Here is a 26,519-nt window from a genome sequence, read left to right as displayed (position 1 = left end):
AAAAAATTTGTTCGCTTTGGATCCCACACAATTTGTCAATCGCTCAAAATAAGGCTTGTGCCCATTGGTCGAAAGAAATGTTCCAAAAATACGAAACAACTGCATTTTTGAGCACTGAAAACATCTATTTAATGAGTCATCCGCCGTATAGCATTGACTTGGCACCGAATGACATCTTTTTATTCCCGTAAATCAAATGAGAGGTTAAAGTTTTTCGATACCTGAAGAAGCGATTGATGCGTTCAGAATGCATATTTTGGAGATACCTTAATCAGAGTGGCAAAAGTGCATCGACAATTGGTTCAAACGCATGCAAAAATGTACAGATCTTAATGGGGAATATTTTGAAAAACAATAAAACACAATACAGTGAAGTAATTACAAGACAAAATAAAGGAAAAAGAATCTAAAAATAGTTTAGAGGCGCAAAAAGTAAAACAAACAGAAAAAGAGACAAGTAAAGATGCATTAAGTTCGGCCGGGCCGAACTTTGAATACCCACCACCTAAGTTATATACATTGATTAACCACCTTTTGTCGTAATACGATGAGAAATGTATCATTTATGAACCCATAGCAGCCATATGTAAATTTAGTCAGATCTCCACCTTATTCAGGAAAGCTATAAAAATGTCTAATATAATTCATTGTACAAAAAACACTTGCTAAAAATTCCACCTTTTACGGGCCAACGAACTTAAATCTGGAGATCAGTATATGGTGCCACACCTATGTCCAAATATAGACCGATCTTAACCATATTGGGCACAGATGTCGATGAGCTTAACAAGACTCACTGTGGTCCAAGACCTTAAATCGGGAGATTGATCTCTGTGGCAGCTACATTCAAATCTGGATCGATCTGGGCCGTATTGAACTGGAATATTGAGTATATGCAAATGCAAGTACAAATTTGCTCATGAACATTCCACTAAGGGACAGTGGCAAACTTCCCACATATCAATAGGTGCTGTCCGATTCAAGTTTAAGCTCAATGATAAGGGGCCTCTTTTTTATAACCGAGTCCGAACGGCGTACCGCGGTGCGACACCTCTTTAGGAAGAAGATTTTACCAAATGGTACAGTACCTCACAAATGTCGCCAGGCGTTCAGCGTCATAGGCGGACATGCTAACCTCTGCGCTACGGTGGCCTCCTGGGATATTGAGTGGCCTTATACAAAACTCACCGTCCCAAATTTCAGCGAAATCGGACAAAAAAGCGCCTATTATGGGCCCAAGACCTTAAATCGAGATCTTCAATCGAGCCTATTTACCAGCTATATCAAAATCTAGACCGATTACTTACTTACTGTTCCAAATTTCAGTGAAATCGGACAATAAATGCACCTTTTATGGGCCTAAGATCGTAGATCGGAAGATCGGTCTATAAAGCAACTATATCCAAATCTGGACTGATATGGACCGTATTGAACCAGAATGTCGAGATGCCAAACACGTGGCTTCAATAAGCCAACACCTTATATCGGCAGATCGGTCTATATGGGGGCTATATTAAGATATAGTCCGATATAGCCCATCTTCGAACTTATGCTGCTATGCACAAAAAAAGAATCAATGCAAACGGATATGGACATGGACGGACCTGGTTTTATCGTCTTAGATTTTTACAATGATCAAAAATATCTATACTCTATAGGGTCGGAAATGGATATTTCGATATGTTGCAAACGAAATGACAAACTGAATATACCCCTATCCTTCGATGGTGGGTATAAAAAAGACACTGGTCTAAACGAAATTCATGAATGTCCAGAGCAGAGCGTATTGGAGGCAGCCTAATTTGTGATGTACAATCGAGTATCTTCTCAATTGTCATATTGCTCCGGTTTTAAGTAATATTGCAATAATGTAGTCATTTGAAAATGTTGGCTCATAGGATTCTTTTATGACACTTTTTTTGGTGAATTCAAGAGGAACCCGTTCACATTTAGAGATAGCACGTATATATGTATATGTTTCGCCCTATTGTTACTTCTAGAGCCTCTAAACCTCTTTTAATACCCACCACCATAGTATGGGGTTATACTAATCTAGTCATTCCGTTTGTAACACCTCGAAATATTAATCTAGGACCCCATAAATTATATATATTCATGATCGTCTCGAAATTCTAATTCGAACTAACCATGTCCGTCTGTCGAAATCAAGATATCGGCCGAACGCGTAAAGTTAGCCACTTGAAATTTTGCATAGATACTAAATATCGATGTAGGTCGTTGAGGATTACATATATCGGTTCAGATTTAGATAAAGCTCCCCTATAAACCGATCTCCCGATTTGACTTCTCGAGCCCATGGAAGCCACAATTTTTGTCTGATTTGGCTAAAATTTTGCACATAGTGGTCTGTTATGACTTCCAACTACGGTCCAAATCGGTCAAGAACCTTATATAGCTCCCATATAAACCGATCTCCCGATTTGATTTCTTGAGCCCTTCCAAGCCGCGATTTTTATCCGATTTGGCTGAAATTTTGCGTAAAGTGTTCTGTTACAATTCTCAACAACTGCGGAATCCATGGTGATGAGTACCCAAGATTCGGCCCGGCCGAACTTAGCACGCTTTTACTTGTTATTTCACACATTTTTCATCAAATTCAGTTCAGATTAAGATATTGCAGATATTGCTCCCATTATATTGGCAGCTATTTGAATATAGCTGCGAAAAAGACCAATATTGAAACAAAATTGAACACTGACTTGTATTTATTTTGGAAAGTGGACGACTGTCATATATATACTAAATAGAAAGTGCCACACCGCAAAGTCGGCAACCAACAGGATCCGTGTTCTCGTAATAGTGACGAGTGTTGAAAATCGTCTTTCCAACCCTCAATCTGGCCAAAAAGACGCAGTTGGAACTACTGAAGTCAGCACCATAACGTGGCCTTCAAATACCTAGATTAACTCCTCTGAGAAAAAGAGAAAAGATAAGAATCAATCAGCGATTAAAATTTGAAACGGATAGCCATGTCCATTAGTAAATCGGAAATTAAATTTAAAGATAGCATCTTTATTTAAAAATGTTGTTCTTTAGGTCGTTTTTTTTTCTACGAATAAATAAAAATTTCAATTTTTCAATTTTTTCAAGATAAATACAACCTACCAAAGTAGGACCTTTAAAGCCCCAACCTAAAGATTTCTGACGATGACCTCCCTGACCCAAAGGATCGAAACGCGTCAGAGTTAGGTCTAATTAGGTACTAAAATTGTTTAGATTTAGTTTCAAAAATAACTGATGTTATTAGAGATCAAATTTGTTTGGAATAGAGAACTCGTAAATTTGGCTTACTAGTTTTTGTTAGCGTTGTTTTAGATTTTCTTGCAGAGTGTAGAAAGTATCACTTAAATCACTTGTTTCGTTTTCAATTAGCTTTGTTTTTGGTTATACTTAGGTTATATCATTTAAACTTTAATTTATTTTGGATACATTTTAAGTGTAGTTATATGATAAAAACATTTTAGTAAATATTCTTTTTATTTTAATTTAAATTAATTTTATAAAAAATATTTGCTACCATTAGCGTTGATAATAAGTATTTACTTATTTTGGTATAATCTATTTGCATAACTTTTGTCTTTTCATTCGTAACAATTATAACAATAATAATAATTATTATTATTATGAATTATATGCTATATTTAATCATTGATAACTCAACGAAAAAGAAAACCTATATAAACCAAAAAATATTTTTCTTCATATTCATTGTGCTTTGTCTTTCCGCGACGTTTTGTTTTCTGTGAGCTGATGGCCACTACGAAATTTCAATATTGAATTAGGCAAATTTACCTAATTATCTCAAAGAAATAGTAAGTATTAAACAACAATTAACAACAAACGTTGTAAAACCAAAAATAAAATAAAAACACCACCATCATTGATTAGTTTAAACTATGATCGTTTGCTATTGGAGTTGAGATAATAGCATTCAATCCCAATCATATTTTGTAAATTCACATTATATTTCTATGTTGTCTCTCTCACACCTATTCCTACTTCTCTGGATCACATTTCGTTTTGAGTCGAACCAAATCAAGAATCTTATTACCACATTACTTCTATTTTTATTAATTAATCTTTTGTGTATACATATCTCCTATTAAACTGTCGAAACTTCCCCATAAATGTATTTTGTTCTCCTATGTTTTTCAAATAATTGATTGATAGCTAAAATTTAAATTTGTGTCAAGATGTAAAATATTTTGATTTTAATATTCGTACAATAATTTTCTAAATAAATTATTTTTTTTTAACTCTTTGGTTAAGTGTTTTAGTAAATTTTCCTTTTCTTTCAATTTTAATGTTATAAATCCAATTTAAACATTGATAGATATAATATTTGTTGTATGATATGTCCATGTGTGTTAGTTTACGTTTCTTGCTATGCGTATAAACTAATAATTGTAAGTTGTAAATTACAAAAGTGAATAATTAAAAGAAGTTCGTTACTCTATTATAAGTTTTAGGCTTTAAAATCTATCTTTTTGGCATTTCAACAGGCTATTTTCCAGCGTTAGGTCATTAACCTCAATACTTTCGTTCAAAGAGTAGCAAAGCTAAGAATTCTTAAACATTTGGACCATTTCTTTGCTCTAAGTTGGTTAAATCTTTAAGCTTGGAGATCATTAGGAGGCAAAAGATTTTTTGTTGCCTTTTCTTTTTATTTAAACTAGCCCAACCAACCACGCTCCGCTGTGCCTTATACAATACACAGAATAAAAATTTACTTATATTTAAAATCCAAAGTTCTGGGTCTCATGTCTTGACCTCAAATATACTCCACTTGTTGTCATACACAACATACCAATACCTTTCGGTTCAATGCTGTGCATTTTTCAAAAAATTAGGACTGTGCAAAAATTAAGACTGTGCAGCACAGGTACTAAGTCCAAAATGTTTTGTTTTTTTTTTCATTTTGATTTTCATTTATTAACTATAGTATTCGTATCCCTCTTCTTTAATTTATGCACCATATTGTTGATATCGGGTTATAAGTCCTTTTGGTGGAAAATGAAGGAGGAGTGAACGCTAGATACTTGACTTTATATATCAGGTGTTTACCATACTTACTGTTTAGAGCTTTTACATGTGGCCCTTGATGTCAAATTCCTACTTTATTCTCAAATACCTTGTATTTGCCATAGTAAGGCTACATGTCCTTTGTTGCCTTTTGGTTGAATCCATATTTCAAAGTGAGGTTCGTACTCTACGTACTTGTAAAACCCTCGTTGTCATGATAGGTGGTTAAAGGAAAAAGGATGACCCCCTAACACTTATATTTTTATGTCAGATTCGTTCTGCCTTCCATTCGAGACCCCATATTACCTGATTACGCTACATCCTCTTCTGATTTTGAAATATAAGGTGCGCTATTTTCATCACTTTCATCACATGATCGTTTTAAACTATCTGAATATTGCAAGTCAATCTAAGACTATACGAGCATAGAAGTATACAAAAGGATATTGATTTTTTACCTTAAACATATGGGACCCATCACATAATTTGAGCATAAATACTGCGCCCACCGCCAACTATTTCATTCATTAAATACATAATGTGGCCACACAATTAGTTATTTGACTCCTTCAATGGTTAAGTAAGTGCGCTGCCATAGCCGCAGCTTAAGCTACTGTCTGACCTTCATAGCATACTTTTTCTCTCGCACATATCAGCCAATTTCATTAAAATTCATTCAACCGTTTGGTCGTAATATGTTTCACAAATTCGCTTTTCTAAAACCCACCTACTACATATGACCTGTAGTTATAAAATTGTTTATCGTGTTATGAAGGCTCGAAAAACATGTGCAAACCAAAAGAACAGAAATGCCTTGCACGCCAAAGGCGAGCCTTAGCCACATCACACCCCCACAACACCCTGACCTAAAAAGTAATACTCTTTCTCTCGCACTATTTGTTTATCTTACTCTCACCACTAATACTCCCACCTATGGCTTTGCATTCACACCCATAACGAATGCTTTAGAAAAAACCAACAACAATTTGCTGTGTTTATGCTTCTTCTTCTTTTTTATTGAAAATTAATTCCTAATTTTCGTGGTTTTCTTTAAGGAAAATTAATTTGCATATATAATCGTCGCTTGTCTGGAAAGAGATCCTTCGATTGATGCCAATTTCATTCAACTCCATTCAGGCGTTCGGCCGCAATATGTAACTCGAAATCGCCTTCATAAAACCCTTGGCCGTTTAAAAACAAATGTATATTAAATGCAATGATTTAAAACAAGGTCTGAATTTAAAATTTTTTATGACTACGTGAATTTGATTAGCATTTTTACATCCTCCACCATAGGATGGGGGTGTACTAAGTTTGCTATTCCATTTGGAACATCTTGATATTGATCTGGGACCCCATAAAGTTTATATAATCTTGATCATCTTGACATTTTTTGTCGTACTAGCCATGTTCGTCCGTCCGTCTGTGGGAAGCACTCTAACTTTCGAAAGAGTAAAGCCAGGCGCTTGCGTAAATACTTCCTTTTAATGTAGGTCAGTTGGGATTGTAAAGGGCCAAAGGACTACCATATAAACCGATCATGGATCTTGACTTCTTGAGCCACCAGAGGGTGCAATTATGATCCGATTTAGTATGAGATGTTTTGTTGTGGATTCCTACAACTGTGCTAAGTATGGTCCAAGTCGGCTCATAACCTTATGTACCTGCCATATATAGCGATCTCGGATCTTGACTTCTTCAGCCACTAGCGGGCTCAATTCATATTCAATGTGGCTGAAATTTAGTATGAGGTGTTTTGTTATGAACTGCAACAACTGTGCTATGTATGGTCCAAATCAGTCTATAACCTGATATATTGTAGCTCCCATATAAACCGATCTCCCGATTTAACTTTTGAAACCGCTAGAGGGCGCAAATGTCATCCGATTAGTCTAAAATTTTGCACGGAAGTATTGTTGTGACACCCAAAAACTATGCCAAATTTGGCCTAAATCTGTCTTTAACCTCATAAAGCTTCCGTATAAACTGATATCCCGATTTTACTTCTTGAGCCCCTATAGAGCGAAATTCCTATCCGATTTGGCTAAAATTTTGCACGTGGTGTATTGTAGTGACTCTCAATAACCGTACCAAGAATGGTCCATCACCTGATATATTTAGCTCCTATATAAACCGATCTCCCAATTATACTGCTTGAGCTTCTAAAGGGCGCAATTATTATCCGAATTGTCTTAGATTTTGTACACAATGTTTCGTTGTCATTCCCAACAACCGTGCCAAGTATGGTCTAAATTGTTTCATCGCCTGATATAGCTCCCTTTAGATTATACTTCTTGAGCATCTAAAGGGCGCAATTATTAACGATCTGTCTGAAATTCTGCATGTGATGTATTTTTATGACTCCCAAAAACCAAGTATGGTCCAAATCGGCCCATCATCTCATATAGCTCCCACATAAACCGATCTTCAGTTTTGATTTCTTGCGCCGTTACCAAATATTATTCACTGAATTTGTTTGAAGACGGTCAACTTATCGCGCTTTTACTTGTTATACCTCACATTTAAACTACGGTAGTACGATGTATTAAAACTTGTGTGCAAAGTCAAGAAGTAAAACAGCTAAAAAGCTGTATATCCTTATATTCTTATATAATCTGTTCGTGACCTTACCGCCCTGGTTGTTATTGCCCTGATGACGATTTCACTGTACGTAAAGATGTTCACACTCGACGTCCTCGCGTGAACACCACACCACCTCACGCATTCCACGATCGCCCGGATCTATGCCTGCATGATCGTATTAAGGTCAAGCAATCGAAAAAAGATCTCAGTCATTGGGTTCTCAATGTAGATTGCGTTAGACCTACTTTAAATAAAGGGAACATATTGATGAGTATTTAATGGTTAGATTGAAAAGGAGGGTTCGTCCGACCTAATCCAGTAATCGACTTGATGTGCTCTCTACCAATTCTAAAAGAAATTTCGAAAAGCTTATTTCAGGAATTGAATGCTTTTCACACATTCCCTAATCCCCTTCCATTCTATTGGCCTGCGGGTTCAAGTCCGGTATAGTTTCTGTTCCCAAGCGGTGTGACCTTTGCGCTGGGAAAGCTGGACTTTGGTGTTGGAAGTGTTCCAATGTCTGGTCGTTATTTCCACATGCCTTGCCACAGGCTCGCTACCCGCCCCTAAATTGTGTGGGCGCTCATGTAATCCTATTTGAAACGTGTAGACCCCGAAGGTTCTACTGATAGCCTCATTCCTTGTCTTAGCATCTGCCTAGCCTTGTCTCCGTTTGAATCTCCCATAGAATTCTTGAACATTCGATCATGTTTTTAACTTAGATCGGGTTGCCACGAAGGCCTTCGCGTTTTCCTAGTTTATAGTTGGCAAACCTCTGGCCTTTAAATGCGGATTGTACCATATGTAGCACAGACATCAATTTCCCCTTTGAGAACGGTCTCCGACTTAACCGCCCTAGTTGTTAACGCCCCAATAACCATTTGGCTATCCGTGAGTACTCTCAATCGCAGGTCTCGTATTAGCCGTATAATATTGTAGTTCAGACATTCCTTGTTTGCTCGAATCGTTCCCTGACAGTCCGTGTTATGATCAGGCAGGCGATAATTGAGCTCGACATGTGAATCTATAATGTAGATACCCATGCCTTCCTCTCCCCACTTGTAAGTCATGCATGAAGCAACTGCTACCAATTGGCATATATGCTAGGGTTTCTCCCGCCCATTAATGTATTCTTGGTGTTGGTGTATCAGACTCTACTGTCCTGTTAGGTATAGGATTGGAAACATCTACAGCACAATCCCGTTCCGACCTGGTTGTTAATGGCTCAATAACCATTTGACTCTTACAATCGTAGGTTTCGTATTAACGTTATAATAGTTCGCTCGGATCTTCTACTGAGGATTCATGCTATGATCAGACTGATGAGATGAGCTCGGCCTGTGGATTCAAGTGTAGATTCCCATACCTGTCCTCTCCCTAACTGAGAGTCATGCATATGGCAACGGCTACCAGTTGGCATTTGTGTATTTGTGTATCACACTCGTCCTCAGTTGTTGATCGGAAACATCTATGGTCAACGCCCTGGTTGTTAACGGCTCAATAACCATTTGGCTTCCCGGAAGCACTCTCACAATCGCACCGTTGTAATTGTTCACTCATTCCGTGTTCGCTCGGATCTTCGCCTGACTATCCGAGAAAGAAAGACACTATATGAGCTCAGCCTATGGATCTACAATTTAGATAACCATACCTATCCTCTCCACAGCTACGAGCCATCATGTAGCAACGGCTAACTGATGGCATTTGTGCTAGGGTTGCTACCGCCCATTCGTGCATCCTTGGTATTTGTGTATCACACTCGACCTCAATTGTCGTCTTAGGTATTGGATCGAAAACATCTGCAGTGGAATTGAGTTCCCCTTTGGTAACATCGATTATCCGAAGATAGTACGACCTGCTCCTATCTTCAAGTCATTCCACCATGTTCTTAAGTCTCTTAGCCGTAAGTGCTTTCTCATACTTTATCTGTAAGTCTTTGGACCTGATGTTAAAAATCGTCTTCAGGGCCAAGACATCATGCCCATAGGACCTGTGTCATTTTTTACGTTTCGCTGACTCTCTATTCCGGTTCACTATACTACCAATGCGCATGGCAGAATCGGCTTCATCACACTGTTGTAACGCCAGTAGACCACCTTGGGATTTAGTACCCATTTAGGGCCTATGGCTGCCCTGTATAGTGACCAACGTTTATGATCCTTCTTCATACACTCCTGAATATGGCACTCCCAGTTAAATTTTCGTTTTCAAGATCACCACAGTTATTAATCTATATCCGATATAGAGATAATTTTATCTGCGAAGCGTGGGTCCTTCGTCTTCGTAGTGAACAAGCAGATCTCTTTTGATTGAGGTTAAGGTTAAGGTTTGATTGAGGATAAGTACCCTTTATCTGGCCCAGTAGTATGCTATTTCCAATACTCTTGGTCTCCCTATGTACGCTATCCCCCTTAAAAGTATTATAACATCGCTCGCGTTACTTCATTATGGTACAAATCCCTCATCAGCGAATCCATCTGATACTGGAATTGGGTCAGTGTGGCGGCCCTTACATTTTTAAAGGCCCCCTTATTTCTCTTTTCCCTATTCTTTGCACCACTTTTTTAAGGCAATCTCTACTGACCTCCCTTTCACTCGGTATCCTACTTCTTACCATGGTGTCTACAATAAGCTCCAAAGATTTCAATGACGTTAGCGTAAATGCTAATCTTAGCATGCTGTAATTATGGCTCTAGTTGCAGCGCTAGATAGCCAGCCTCCTTCAGCAATTTCGTTCCAGAAATATCCCATCAGGCCCTGGTGATTAAATGGCGGGAAGCCTGAAAGGAAATTAATCCTCTCCAGCTGTCCACTGTCCGCTGGTCCGAGAGTCTCTTACGTCCCGTCATGAGGGTGTATAATTTCCTGTGTAGACTCTGCTGTTTCCCATGTACGTCCCACTCTGGTTATCTTGTTTTTACCCCCAAGTGGGATTCGTCCCAGGGAACTGCTAATTTCTTACACTCAAAGAAAAAAGTTTGAGAACGGGTAAGCATATCTCTTTGAAGTTTTAATTTAGAGAGGTGTTAACGAAATCATATGCAAAATGTGGTCCGGGCGCCTCTTGGCAGGCCCCTAAAGTTGGTCACCTCGAAATTTTGAAAACTAGTTCGGGCTGCCAAATCTTCATTTATGGACCGGTTTTCAAAATTACTCTTTTGCTGGATAGTGCTCAAAAATCCCTACAAAAAGTCCGATTTAGGGTTACATTATCTATTTTGGTCTCGGGGATCTTCGACTTAATTTTTTTTATTTTGGCCGATATAGGCTTTGTATTTTGCGATTTACGAAAGCATTAGTGGTTCGATTTCCATTTTGACGCATGAGTTGGTTTGGTGACTATTGACCGATTGAAGTATACAATATAGAGCTGGTAAACTGTCTTTAACCGCAACATTCGATATTTTGGTTATTTGTAATAATAAATATCGTTAGTATCGTTATTTTCCCATCACCTATATTTCAAACGAAATTGAGAAGTAAAAATCAGCAGTTCTATTTCTATAGAAACAACATCAACGCACATACCGAATAAAACAAAATTTAATGAAGCTAGTGGGAAGTCATTAGAGAAATCATTGTACAAAATTTTAACCTAATCGGATAAAAATTGCGCCCTTTATAGGCGCAATGTCTCTTAAAGGATTCATTCAGTGTCGGATTACTTATTTTTGTTCACTTTTGCAAAACATTGGACTTTGACGATAGTATCGATAGGAAAAATATCAATCGAAATTCAGACAACGAATAAAATATCGATATTGTCATCGATATTTTGCCAGCTCTACTACAATATCTATTCTAATTTTGGGGATTTTCGATTCTTATTTATTTTTTTTTTTTTGGCCGAGATAGGCCTTATATTTTGCATTTTAAGAAGGCATCAGTGTTTCGATTTCGATTTTTTTGCATTATTTGGATTGGTGACAAAATTTACAACGGCTTTGCCGCGAAGTTCAGTTGATAGTTATAAAGTTTGCAACTGAAAAAATGTTAAAAACAAAAAACCCTATTTTCACGATTGAAAAAAGCTTCGTAAATAGCTTTAGTTTTTATTTTTGGTTTGTAACGAAGACATGTTGAAGGTGTGTGTAAAGTCAAATTTGAATAACATATATTAACTTAAACGAGTGTTATATGTACTACAAAATAGGCAATTTTATTTATCAAAAAAATACTAAAATGCTCCGAGTACTCAAAACACAAAGTCCAGACCCTTCATTTTTGCACCAAACAATATATGAAGCCTCCTCAGCTAATTGAGTAAAAGTGTCAATATTGAAATCAACTTTGCCCGAAATGGGTATTTTGGGTATTCTGTGAAAAAAATTTAGGCAGTATTTATTTGTGCTTAAGGACTCTTATCTGCAAAGCTCAAAAAGAATGGCTAAGATATCTTTATTCGTTTTTGTTTTTAATTTTCCAATTACAATTTGCCTTGCATTTTCTGAAAAATATTTTACACACTTTTTGCTATTTTGAGTAAAAAAATGCCAGATGAATTTTGATAAATTTTAAACGTCTCGTCTGATTATCTAGCTAATAAAATGTTTCTGGGATGTGATTTTTTGATTTTTTTCAGGTTCTTTGGCCTATCATATCAGGTACAGCAAAAGTCCACACGCCTTGAAATTACCAAATGAAAATCTTAAAAAAGAGCAATTAACCACAGCATTTTTTTCTTCTTAAAACCACCTCTGCTTTCCAACTACTCTGTGAACAGATCAAGTGTAATTGCCTCCCCTTTATGGTAAATCACTACCCTCGGATGCATATTTCATTATGATTACCTCTCTTAACAAATGACATTAACGCTTTGATATCTTGTCAATTCATTTTGGTCCACATTCCTCTTAATCGGCGCCTAACTCATTCAAGTGTTACGTATGTATAGGCAAATGCGACTGCCCCTATCCTCCATAAGCAGCTTCTCCGCACCTTTCGGCATATCCCTAATATCCTCTAAGCTTTTAGGTTCTTAAAAAAATAACATCATCTTTAAGTTCGGGTTGACATTGCTCTCCATAATCTTAATAAGAGAACGCTCTGATATTGGGTCCTACATCCGTAAATTCATTGCAACTAAACAAGAATGAAACTCGTCATAGGATTCCCTAGAGGTCTGTTTCCTAAGGGATATCCTCATCATAACCTCATGATCTGATTCGGGATTTTCGAACTTTCGAGTATTTGAGTAACATATATACGTATATGTATAGTCCTTGTTTTGTTTAATGAATAGCCAGTAACAGGTTTCGGCTTTACCACTTACATATATATGGAAGTTGCTGAGCAGTGCTACATTGATTTCGTTGAGACAAATCTAGAACTGTATCAACATTCAATTATTAAGCGTGTAAAATAGAAACCATATGGTGTCATCATTCCTTCTGAATGACAATTCTAAAGGACGAAGAACGCAACATATTTATTTAATGATTAAACCAGGGTTCACTAAAGAAGGTTAGGTCACATGCTCAGCTGTTGGAAATTTTCCAATTCCAGAGTTGTATCGAAATCCCACTAGAATGCTTTGTTTTGATTTTTCTTTTTGTTCCTTTTTTCACATTTTAGTTGATTTTGTTTATAATTTACACGTTTATAATCATAAATTTTTTGATCTTGTGGATGCTACACATGATAATGCAAATAAAAGCTAGAATCTCCATTAGAAAGTGTCCAGAAATTTGAAAGCTAAGTGGGAATTTGCGCCACCATCTCCACAGAGTTGATTAGTTGATTTCGTTGTTGTTGGGCAAGTGACTTTACCTTCTTAAGCTCCTATTACACGATCAGACATGTCATATGTAATTTCAAAAATAGCAAGTCTGTAAGATGTACACATCAAGTGATACGTACGATAAATTAAATATGACAAATATATTTTGTATCGATTCAATCGAGCATACATGTAGACACATGTTTATAAAAAAGTACAATACATATGAGAATGTATGCCGATTAGGGCGCGCTCTATTCGTATATGACATACATAAGACAAATCTTATGAATACAAAAAGTGACAGCTCATATGACATGTCTGATCAGGTAACTTTAGCTTTAATTCTTAATATAGCTTTTACGCTTGCTTTTTTATATTTGTTTGCATAGTTGCATTTTTTCAACGCAACGCTCAAAAACAAAACTCAACGTGCTCACTCAGTGTTGGCTTTAAGCTAGAGAAACCGCCTAATTGGTAAATAATACAGACCAAATGTAATTTATAAGCGGCAATAAATAGACGGACATACGGCAACTCGCTTACGCAATGTACTCTGTTCAACTTCCGAAATAGTTGTGAAAAACTTCAACAAAAAATCATATTTTATTAAACTTATCTATAGCAAATATACTCCACCAACATAATTCCATCATCATCCCGAGTAAAAAAAAGTTGATATGGTCACATCCAAATATATCTGGGATAAGATTAAGTTGGATCTAATTATATCCAAATGGATCTGCCATAGCCAATTATATATAATTATATCTGCTAAATATATTTATATCCAAAAAGATATGCTATAAGTAACTATATCTAGGCTTGGATATAATTACATCTGGCCTTAGAGATAATAATATCTTGCGCTATCTTTCAGTGTTTCAACGTAGAAACGCTTATATATTATTTAAAATTATAAAGAAATCAATATATTCACATTAGTAGTCCTACAGTATTAGGCATTTTACTAACAAAGTTTCCATTTCTCAAAAAGTGAGATATTTTGTAATATATATATTTTTTTAATTTGATCAATATGTGATTGTTAATGTTAACATTTGGTAATAGGTAAAATGCAAAATATTTAAAATATTTTAATTACATCTCCACATTCCCCCAATTTAAGGTTGTTCATTGTTTCTCGTCCAAAGCGTTTCCAACCCATGGACGCTTTTTACTAAAAATTCATAATGAGATTCAAAAGGAACAACAGATGGTGCCTATAAAGGACCCCAGCACCTGACGTTTTACAAATTTCATCGAAATCGGATGAAAAATGCTCCTTTTTTGGGCTCAATACTCTATTTCTGGAGATCGGTCTATATGGGAGCTATATCCAAATATGGTCCGCCCTGGGCCGCATTCGACAAAGTAGTGTAGAGGTCTACTTAAACTCACTGTTTCAAATTTAATCGAAATCGGATAAAAAATGCTACTTTTATGGGCTCAATACTCTTCTTTCGGGATATCGGTCTATATGGCAGCTGTATCCAAATATGGTCCGATCTGGAGCACATTCAATAAAAAGGTGTGGAGATCTACCGATATGTTGGGTTTGAGTGCAACCCAAACACACAGAGTAAACTGAAATTCATAACTACTTTCTAAGAGTAAGCAAAAAAAAAAATTGTATTGGTTTACCTTTAGCCGCGTTCATTATAAACACTTATTAACAACTCAGCCAACCGACTTGGTAGGGTCCAAACCCCTCTGGCGCAAAAAGTAAAGGTAGCACTTATATGGGAAAAAAGGTAAAAAATAAGAGTTTAATTTAAAACAACATTGAGACGTAAAATAAACACAAAAAAACAATAGCAATTTTTCTTTATTTAAGATTATAATCCAATTAGATATTATTATATATAATTGGATCTATTTATATCTGGGACAAATTCGAGATCCAGTTCTATCTAATTGTATAAATGTATAAACATTTTTCGGATCCAATAATAGAAATAATTGGATCTGACTATATCAACTTTTATTACTCGGGATATCACACTAGGACGGATTGTGTCTAATTGTTATTTTTATTAAATTTTTCATACATTTTTCATTTTTATACCCTCCACACCTAGAAATATGCGTCTAAGACCCCATTAAGTATATATATTCTTGATCGTCATGACATTTTAAGTTGATCTGGCCATGACCATCCGTCTGTCGAAAGTACGCTAACTTTCGAAGGAGTAAAGCTAGACGCTTAAAATTTTGCACAAAATGTTGGTATCATTTCCAACTAAGTGTTCTAAGTATGGTTTAAATCGGTTCATAGCCTGATATAGCTGCCATATAAATCGATCTTGGATCTAGACTTCTTGAGCCAATTGAGGGCGCAATTCTCATCCGGTTTAACTGAAATTGTGTTATGACTTCCAACAACTGTGCTAAATGTAGTTCAAATCAGTCCATAACCTGATATAGCTGCTATATAAACTAGGATCTTGGCTTCTTGAACCAATAGAGGGCGCAATTCTTATCCGATTTGGCTGAAATTTGCATGAAGTTGTTTGTTATGGCTTCCAACAACTGTGCTAAGTATGGATCAAATCGGTAAATAATCTGATATAGCTGCGATATAAACCGATTTTGGATCTTGACTTCTTGAGCCATTAGAAGGCGTAATTAATTTCCGATTTGACTGAAATTTTGCATGAAAAATTTTTTTATGACTTTCAGTAACTGGGCTAAGTATGGTTCAAATTGGCACATAACCTAATATAGCTGCCATATAAACCGATCTTGGATCTTGACTCCATGGCCTTCAGCATACATGTCCAATATGGTCTTAACCGATCTATAGTCTGATATGACATCTGACAAATAAACCTGCCGATGAGTTAAATATAATCACCCGTATTCACAAAACTTAAAACGGCATTATAGTAGGTATAATTGACATTTCTAGAAAGGAAATCTGTCAAATAAGTCTACGCTATTTTAAGTTTAGTGAATATGGGCAAAAATAAATAAGTTTAACCACTTAATCAAGCTGCCCATTTAAGGCAGCACTAAACAATTTATACACCTTTATCGCCATACCCTGTATTTATGTTATTTATATTTTTAGCTTAACTTAAGCTGCTAGCCGACGGTATGCATTTTCATATCTAATTTCATGGATAGCAACTCTGAAATTTGTACACATCGTGTGATACATACGAAAAATTCAATGTGACAAATAGATTTTCGAATAAATATGCAAATCTTTCGATAAAAGCGGGCTGCTATTTAATCGAACATACATTTACACACATGTCTATAAAAAATACATATGAGAATACTTGCCGATTAGAGCGCGCTCTATAAAAAAATACATATGAGAATACTTGCCGATTAGAGCGCGTTCTGTTCCAATTTGATGTACATAAGGAAAATCGTATGAATACAGAAAGTTACAACTCATACATATATAATGCACAGATCGTGTGATAGCAGCTTTACATATGCATATCATAAATCTAATTCGCCATCCGATGGCAGCCGGTTTGTACGTACCGGATTGACCCATGACATAATTTCCAGGTAGTGTACCGTAAACAGCAGAGTACAATTTTTTCTCGCGAAGTGCACTATCTCTCAACGAGTTTTGGTTGTGTGTTTCTTTTATAGTTAAAAACCATAACACACACAAACAACGAAAAATGGCGCGAACTAGTAGCATACACAAAATCAGAGTTGCACTAATCACTGATTTTGGCAGACAGTGCACTCAATATTTTGTTGTTGGGCAACTGCCACTACCTGTAAATGAATATATCTTGTATTGACCCGATGGAGTTCTTTATCGGCAGGAGCCACCGCCTCATTGTATAACACACTGATACAACAACAACAACATAAATCTAATTCGAATTTTTTAAAATTTAGAAAACAACATCGCAAATCACATGACACCCGGTTCGCTTTTTTGTCATAGGATTGGTGGTTATTAAGTAAAAAACTTGTTAAAGCTCCTAATGAAAGCAAAAAAGGACAAACTATGAACGATGTCATAACACCTTTACCATTAAACCTAGGTTCCAAATGTATTTTTAATTTCTATTATACTAAAATTCTTGTTTATGTAGTACATAAGTTTAAAATATCACATATACCTATGTAGTTACATCAAAATCAAAATTAAACACACATATACGCTTATGGAACATACATACATGCATACATACATACATGCATACATACGTATTATGCTATTTATATTACATGTAATTTATTGACTAATTGCACTAATCCTGTACTGTATGTGCAAAATGAAATACATTGTCCAAAAGTCTTCACATACGTGTATGAATTGTATTTTTATTTGTAATAGAACTGAACAAAACACCTCAACCAAGCATATCAATCAATCAATCAGTCAATCAATCACATTTTACATTTTCAGTTACAGCTTCCTTTTTTATGTTTCATGGCGTCTGGGAAAGACTAATCACATTTATTTAATTGATTTTTTGTTCTGATATCACCCAAGGGGGATATTTGCGTACAACAAAAAAAGGCGAATGTCCCCCTTTAAAAAGCAAATAAAGAAACGAATTGATATAAAAACTAACAGTACTTCACCCTATGTAAACCTAAAAATCGTAATTTTATCTTAACTTCTGAGTAGTTTCTAGTAATATGGAAATGGGCATGCTCTCGTTCGTTAAACCTCCAAGTTTTGGTATAAAAAAGGTTGTTTTTTTAATTTACAATAATATAAATATGTAATTCGTATAATAAAAGAAAACATTTAAATTGTTCATACACACCCATACGTACTCTATTTGTTAGAAATGCCATTTAAGCAAGTTTTTATTAATTAATTTTTTTCGTCTTCTTTCTTTTTTCTGCTCTTTGCCTTTTCTAGTATCAAGCGGCCATTAACTCATCAGTGCATTCCACACCTTCAAAATCGTTCATTGGCGGTGTTTCGAACAATTCGCCACAATCGACAATTTCCTTGAATTCATCCTCGTCTCGACAAAATAGTCCCAAGAATTCAATCAGCAAAACTCGTTCTTCCAGTAGCATTACTAATCTGTTGCATAAATCTGCTTCTTCCTCTTCCAATACATCGTCGGCTGCTTTGCCTGTGCCACCCTATGCTCTGCAACAGAAGCAGCGCAGTTTCCTGACATTCGGTTTTGGTGCTGGCGGTTCTGGACCATCGAGACGTGAATCGCATGTCAATGTCAATGTTACACCCACCTCGCATGAGGCTTCCAGTGACACGCCCGAAATACGCAAATACAAGAAACGCTTCAATTCGGAAATATTGTGCGCCGCCCTCTGGGGCGTCAATCTATTGATAGGTACTGAAAATGGTTTAATGCTTTTGGATCGTTCGGGTCAAGGAAAGGTAGCACATTATCGTACATTCATGAGTGTTTTGCAATTGCTCATGGATGACAATTTTCCATTTCAGGTTTATCAACTGATATCACGTCGACGTTTCCAGCAAATGGAAGTTTTGGAGGGTCAAAATATCTTGGTAACCATATCGGGTAAAAAGAATCGTGTGCGTGTGTATTACCTATCCTGGCTTAAATCGAAAATTCTTAGAACAGATGGTCTCTCTGATGTAGGTTTTAAAGTATGCCTCATAAATGTTTAATATTCATTTGTTTTTTTTTTGTTTTTTTGTGACCACTAACAGCAAGTTGAACGACGCAATGGCTGGATTAATGTTGGTGATTTACAAGGTGCTGTACATTTTAAAATTGTTAAATACGAAAGGATTAAGTTCCTCGTGATCGCATTAAAAGACTCGATAGAAATTTATGCCTGGGCCCCCAAACCATATCATAAATTTATGGCATTTAAGGTAAGGCCCAAGATTTTCCTTTGTATAACACCGCTTGACCCCTTTTGTTTTGTTCGTTAGAATTTTGGTGACTTGGAACATCGTCCCTTATTGGTTGATCTTACGATTGAAGATCAATCTAGACTGAAGGTTATTTACGGCTCAGCAGAAGGTTTTCATGCTGTTGATCTGGATTCGGCTGAAGTATACGATATTTATCTTCCTAAGCATGTAAGTAGAGAATTATTTTTTATCTTGCGGTTTGTTTTTTATTTGTATTAAAAATTTGTATGGCAAACATTTTGCTAAAATATATGGTAAATCATGTGGCATTCACTGGAACATGGGTGTATGCAGGAACGTAGCCGGGGACCACCGGGGAACATGGGTACATGCAGGGACGTAGCCCGAAATTGTTTTAAAGAAACCATTTTTTTACATTTTCTTTAATCCAAAATCTTCATGGAATTTTCTTCCAAAAATTCTTCCGAAAGAGGAACATTTAACCCATTAACGAATAACCCTCGATTCCCTTGTCGAATGTTGATGAAATTTCATATATTCATTATTTAGAGTATTTATATTGACGCAACAATTTTTTAAAAAAATTAATAAAAAAAATCTTTGGTTTTTCCAGGCCACTTTGGCTTTACAAAAAAACAAAAATAATTTTCTTAATATTTTATGACCTTTTAGCGACGAAAAATGGTTTTTAATGACTTTGACATTAAATCGCGCCTGCTCCCAAAAGAAGTAGGCTTGACGCTTTTATCGAATTTAATAGCATGGGCGGGCAGCGGTCATATTCTTGAACTGTTCATTCTTGTCTTCCGTCGAGGCATGGGCGCAAATAAGGCTGTTGTTGAAGAATTTGGCCTTTATGCGGATTGTGGCTAGCCTCTCAACCGAGGGGGGAAATCTGGATTCTAGGTGTTTCAGTCTCCGACTTACCACAAATCCACAGCCAAATTCATGCATCTCGTGTACCCTCTCGGTGTTATTGTTATTTGAAGTCGAAAAGAAGATAAGTTTGGTTTTGCTAATGTTTCTGCTAGGTAAGAACTGTTTCCAATTTTACGATTCATTGCTCTTTGGTTTACTCTTGTTGCCATTAATAACTCGTGCCAAAGTTCGTGCATATCCAAGTCCAAATTTTGGGATTACGTCATTATAAGTTTAAGATTCATCTTAATAGTTTTATGTTTATGGAAGCTAAATTTTGGCACGAATGTGTTTTTTTTATCCATTATGTTCGAGGATGGGCTGTATATGACTATATCTTTTCATTGCCCCACACAGACAGGTTTCCCGATTTGAAATCCTCAGCTTCTGAAAGGCATATTTAATATCCGATTTTGCTTAGGTTTGGAAGAACTTGTTATAATATACCTTGCGTCGTATGAACCACGAGCTGTATGACTATGATAGAATAGTTAAAAGCATCAAAATAAAACGTTTGCATTGGCTAGGTCATGTGACGAAGTTCCAGCAAAAGCGACCATAAATAAAAACGCAAAAGGGGAAGACCAAAACTCTGATGGAGCGACCAAGTGGAGAGCGACATCTCAAAAATGCGTGTCACAAATTGGAGAAGAATACGTTCGGCTAGAGGAATACATTTTCTGTAATGGCCAATTAAAGTCAAGTACAGTAATATACTCATCCCAGTTGTTGTTGTTGTTGTAGCAGTGTCTTGTACACTGAGGCGGCAGCCCTTGCCGATGAGGGAATTCATCGGGTCAATCCGGTACGAGGGATTGCATCCCAGTAGCTACATGGGACTCATCTCAGTAGCTACATCAAGCTAACATACAGATCGATCTCCAGATTAAACATCTAAAGCCAATAAAATGCGAATATATCGAATATGGGATATATCGGTCTAACTTTAGGTGTAGTTTCCATATTAACGTACCTCCAATTTTCGGTATTTTTGCTCTGAAACACACATTTTTGTTCCTATTTGTCTAAAATTTTGTAAGTTACTTTTTCTCGGCCTAGCGAAAGTGTAATCCATGGACGAATCGACCAATATTTTATAGTGACTCCAATATGAAAGTACATTTCACAAATAGAGATTTTGCACCAAATTTAGCGAAGTCCAGATGGAATTTAGAATGGATATACTCCAATTTGAGCTAGGTGGTCTTTTTTCACGTTTAATAGTGACGACTATTCTAGATTTTTGAAAAATTCTAGATTTTTGAAAAATGGCCTTCGATAATGCCGGATACATAAAATCGGATAGAATAGAGATATTTTTGTGTTTCTTTTTGGTTTTTACAGTGGACGTGGAAGAGAGAAAGAAAAGTTCTTTACTCATATTTGCAATAAAATGTGATGGTTTTTAAAAATCAGAAAAACACTAATTGAAAGTCGGCTAGGATATATAGACCACCATTTGTAGATTTAATTCATGTACAAAAAGAGGGAAAAATAAGCGGGAATGTGGAAACTTTTGAAATTTAGTATAAAATAATAGCTATATTGGGGTTAAGATGGCGGGGTGGTTTTAAATAACAATGCGCCAATTTCGCGTTTAAAAATTTTCCTAACACCTCTTCTTTATGAAAATACAAAGAAATGATCATATATTGATGGCAAAAGTTTACAAAAACTTTTTTGACAAAAAGTCGTAACGTCTATTTTATGCAAAATTCGACTTTTTGATAAGATGGAAAAGTCGACTTTTTGCAAATAAAAGTCGACTTTTCGTCACAACTTGGGATCCCTAGGATATACTAATTTCGTCATTCCGTTTGTAACACGTCGAAAAATTCGCATAAGACCCCATAAAATATATATATAAGTATATATATATATATATATATATATATATATATATATATATATATATATATATATATATATATATATATATACTTATATATATATTTTATGGGGTCTTATGCGAATTTTTCGACGTGTTACAAACGGAATGACGAAATGACGAATGACGAGTATTTATATATATATATATATATATATATATATATATATATATATATATATATATATATATATATATAGGCGCTTGAAATTTGGGCCAAATCGGTCCATGTTTTGGTATAGCTGCCATATAAAGCGATCTTGGGTCTTGACTTCTTGATTTGGCTGAAATTTTGCATGAGGTGTTATATTATGGCTTCCAACAACTGTGCTAAGTATGGTCTGAATCACTCTATAACCTGATATAGCTGCCATATGAGCCGATCTCCCGATTAGACTTTTCAGCTTCAAGAGAGCGCAATTCTAATCCGAATCTTAATCCCAAAATTTTGCATTATCATTTTGGTATGACTTCCAACAACTGCCAAGTATAATCTAAATTACTGCATGACCTGATATAGCTGCCATATACATTTCCCAATTTCCCGATTAGACTTCTTGAGCCTCTAGAAAGCGCCATTGTTATGAAATTTGGTTGAAATTTTGCACATATCGTTTTGGTGTGACTTCCAACAACTGTGCCAAATATGGTCTAAATCTATCTATAGTCTGATATATCTACCATATAAACCGATCTCCCGATTAGACTTCTAGAGGTTGCAATTATTACTCAATTTGCCTGAAATTTTCGAGGTGATACAAGTACGGTCCGTATCGGCCAATTACTTGATATAGCTCATATATATTTGAAAAATAATTCTAATTATTATGGGTAGTAGAGCCTTAAAAAGGCAGTATCGGATGTAATATATATATGGGAGTTATATGTCAATCTGAACCGATTTGGTTCTTGTAGCAGTTTGTTGTGTTCTATCTTTCGTCTGCTTGATTCTATCGAGTGTCAACACCCAGGAACTCTGCGACTAAGATGGGGTCCGTCCACAGGGATCCGGGTCTGAGTCGAGTGGGTCTGGCCGGGCAGTTAAACAGATGACATGTATCGTGCGGTCCCTGGTTACAATCGGGACATACATCTGGCACGTCGACATCAATTCTAGCTCTGTGGGAATTGAGGCGGCTGCATCTGCCGGAACGTAGTTGAGCCAGAACCACTCTGGTTTGCCGGGGGAGGTCAATTTCTTCAGGTGCAATGGGTGGCGGTCGTTCTCCAAGGACTACATTCACCCGGTAGCCATTTACCGCATCTGCTACCGTGTCTGCATGAATGTTGTCTAGACCTGCTTGATATGCCGCTTGATCTAGAGGTTCGCTCTTGTAGCGCTGAACCTCACGCTCTAGATCATGTAGATCTATCTTAAGGCTTCTGGGCGGTGGATATCTATCCACAATATGATGATTTGGATGGTCTCTGCGATAACAGCCCAAAAGGTATTGCTTAGACAGCATGTAGTTATGTCTTCGCACTGGTAGGATCTTTGTCTCCTGATGGAGGTGGTCCACGTGAGAACTGAGGAAGCAGCCCGTCGAAGTTCGGATGGCGGCATTCTGACAGATCTGAATATTATTCCACTGCGTGTCACAAAGTTGACGAGATCACACTGGCGCTGCATAACTTACCATAGACCGGCCAATTGCTTTGTTCGTGGTCAACAAGGTTTCTTTGTCTGCACCCCAAGTGCTGCCAGCAAGTGACTTCAGGACCTTGTTTCTACTTTTGACTTCATCGCAAATTGCTGTGGAATGGGGGGAGAATGTGTAAAAGGTGGCAAATGTGACGCCAAGTATTTTGGGACACTTGATGGTCGGGATCATTTCTCCATCGACCATCACAGTCAGATCAGCATTCACCTCACGCCGTCTGAAGGGGTTGGAATGGAGAATAGGTAGAGGTTAGACAGTACCAGAGATATCACCCCACCATGGGGAACTAACTGTTTCACTCTACGGTGCTTCGACATCCTATCCCTGAATTCCACAAATAACTGGCGATGACACAGATAATTCGCGAACCAGCGTTTCAGGCCTGGCTGGAGGGACGTGTTGGCGATGTCCCCAAATCCCCCATGTTGATGCTCGACGAATGGAAACTCACCTACGAGGCTCGGGAGGAGTAATGCCTCAAGCGTCTTGGCTACTGGTGAAAGAAGGGAGATCGGTCTGTACGACTCCCCCAAACTTGGGTCCTTTCCAGGCTTCAGTAGCGGGATCACTCTGTCCATTTTCCAGACACTGGGAACTATAAGAGTGTGCAAGGACAGGTCGAGGACAGTAGTAAGGTACTCAACTCCAGGTGAATCCAGATTCTGCCGATTGCCGATTTTGTTCAAAATCAATAGCGTTCGATAATCGAACAACAATTTTACGATAATCGAACAACAAAAGCGACTTGTACCTTGATCACAAGAATATCAAATCACGAATACCGAAAGAACAGGAAATACATTTTGAAGTCGAGAGGCACGGATCGACCCGGCCTAATGTGTTCTCTTGATCATTACGACATCCTAAACTAATTAGACGATATATCTCCATTTGTAAAAAAAAAAAAACACTTTATATACCGAAACTTGCAGTGTTTTTCTTATTCAAATACTCCTTATTGAATTAGATCAGATGGAATTGGAAATAGTAAATATATTGTAGAGTATACTGCGTACGTGAGTCATATCATACATTTATAGAGCAAGAGCAGGGTATTATGTAGCCGACGTTTGGCTTCCCATACTTGTTTTACTTACATTCTTTTTATGCCATGCATGGTGCGATGATTGGTCGTTTTGCCCCTTTAACGTAATAACGTTAAGACCTTTTTAATGTGTAACAACTTTAGTTCGATCACTTTATTGATTTTTTTCTTTTAAATATTTATAATTAAAGACTCAGGGTGCAATTATTCCGCATTGCATTGTGGCTCTTCCAAATTCAAATGGTATGCAATTGTTATTATGCTATGACAACGAAGGCGTTTACGTGAATACAGTCGGTCGAGTATCCAAGAATATTGTGCTACAGGTTGGTTCAAACAGCTACCTTGCAAGATGTATAAAAATATACATAAATAATCAATTAATTTTTTTTTCAGTGGGGTGAAATGCCCACTTCAGTGGCCTACATTGGAACCGGACAAATTATGGGCTGGGGCAATAAAGCAATAGAGGTGAGTAAGATCTGCAAGTTGTAATTATAACATTAATAATTATTGATAACAAATCAAAAATACTTTCATTTTAGATTCGCTCGGTCGAAACTGGCCACTTGGATGGTGTGTTTATGCATAAAAAGGCGCAACGTTTGAAATTTTTGTGCGAACGCAATGACAAAGTATTCTTCAGCAGTGCCAAAGGTGCTTCATCGTGTCAAATCTACTTCATGACTCTCAACAAACCGGGTATGGCGAATTGGTAACAAATATGGTCCATAGATCAAACTATGAAAAAACAACAACAATAACAATAACTTCATTAGGCAGTAAATCATCAACCACTACCACAACCACAACCACCACCACCACCACCTACATTTCCCACTTAGACTCATCGCCATTATAAAGCATTCAGCTGAATTCGACGATGAGACGATGAGAGCGAGTTGATCATCATGATAGTAGAAGAAAACCAGAGTATTTTCTATAGATGTTTTCTTTTTCTTTGCGAATGAGAGAGAATAACAAATCAATCATGCGAGAAATCATACAGATGATTACAAATCTGAATATGGTTAAATCATCTAATTATTTTATATCAATTATTATAATTTTTTAAAAAATTAAATAAAAAAACAAAACAAAATGCTTAGTCTTAAGAAACCCCAAATGAAACTGAAGAAAAAGAAAACAATTTATATTATTAAACATTGAAAAACAAAAAGTCGAAAAATCCCTATGCAATGTGAATGAATGAAGCAAGCTATAGAGAACCCTGATAGGAAGAAAACACAATTACAAATTACACACAGTTTGCAATATGGTCTAAATAAATAATAACAATAATAACAACAACAACGGTTCATTTCGTTGAAAATATGAAAGAAAATATGTTAATATTATTAATAATAATAGTGAGAAACAAATTGGAACAACAAACGGGAAATCCATTTACTCCAGGTTAACACAACTACAAAGTGAAACCTATATAATAATAAACGAAAGAACCATGTATTAAATAGTAAATAATCAATGTACTATCTCTCTCTCTCTCTCTCTCACACACACACACACACACCAATCAAAGGACCTTGGAAAACCGAAAACATACCACAGAAAAATCTGGACATGAACTTTGAGTAAGAAAGCAATACAGTTTGTTGCCTGCAGACGATCCAATGTGGAAATGATGAAATATTTCTGAGCACATATCCGCGTGGTAATAGTTTCCGTAAAGATATTTGATATCACCTAAACAGAATCCAAAGTTTTTTCATAATCTTCAGCGTTATTGATGGAATAATTAGGCAACAAAAAAAACCTATGAAAACTTGGTGTGCTCACGCATATGACTTCCTCACAATTTCCAAATCAACGCTTTCTTAATCCTA

The 26,519-nt window shown here is 36.5% G+C and overlaps 1 protein-coding gene across 7 annotated transcripts in view; it reads left to right on the top strand.

Moving 5' to 3' along the window:
- The window catches only part of LOC106085463 (serine/threonine-protein kinase mig-15), a 259,525-nt gene extending 233,306 nt beyond the window's left edge, over positions 1–26,219 (top strand). For 3 of the 7 annotated variants that reach the window (XM_013249721.2, XM_059360366.1, XM_059360365.1), the window contains 8 exons: positions 18,201–18,692; positions 18,759–18,914; positions 18,990–19,157; positions 19,218–19,367; positions 24,864–24,998; positions 25,069–25,143; positions 25,218–25,374; positions 25,452–26,219. In XM_013249721.2, coding sequence (XP_013105175.2) covers positions 18,201–18,692; positions 18,759–18,914; positions 18,990–19,157; positions 19,218–19,367; positions 24,864–24,998; positions 25,069–25,143; positions 25,218–25,374; positions 25,452–25,534 — 1,416 coding nt within the window. In that variant the 3' untranslated portion in view covers positions 25,535–26,219. Of the gene's footprint in view, positions 1–18,200; positions 18,693–18,758; positions 18,915–18,989; positions 19,158–19,217; positions 19,368–24,863; positions 24,999–25,068; positions 25,144–25,217 lie in introns of all 7 variants that reach the window. The other 4 variants (XM_059360369.1, XM_013249727.2, XM_059360367.1 and 1 more) reach the window with 3 other exon arrangements.
- Positions 26,220–26,519: the final 300 nt, after the last annotated feature.

Source organism: Stomoxys calcitrans, chromosome 1 (genome assembly GCF_963082655.1).
Source record: "Stomoxys calcitrans chromosome 1, idStoCalc2.1, whole genome shotgun sequence".
Classification (NCBI taxonomy): Eukaryota; Metazoa; Arthropoda; class Insecta; order Diptera; family Muscidae; genus Stomoxys; species Stomoxys calcitrans.
This window is presented reverse-complemented; position numbering and strand designations above follow the sequence as displayed.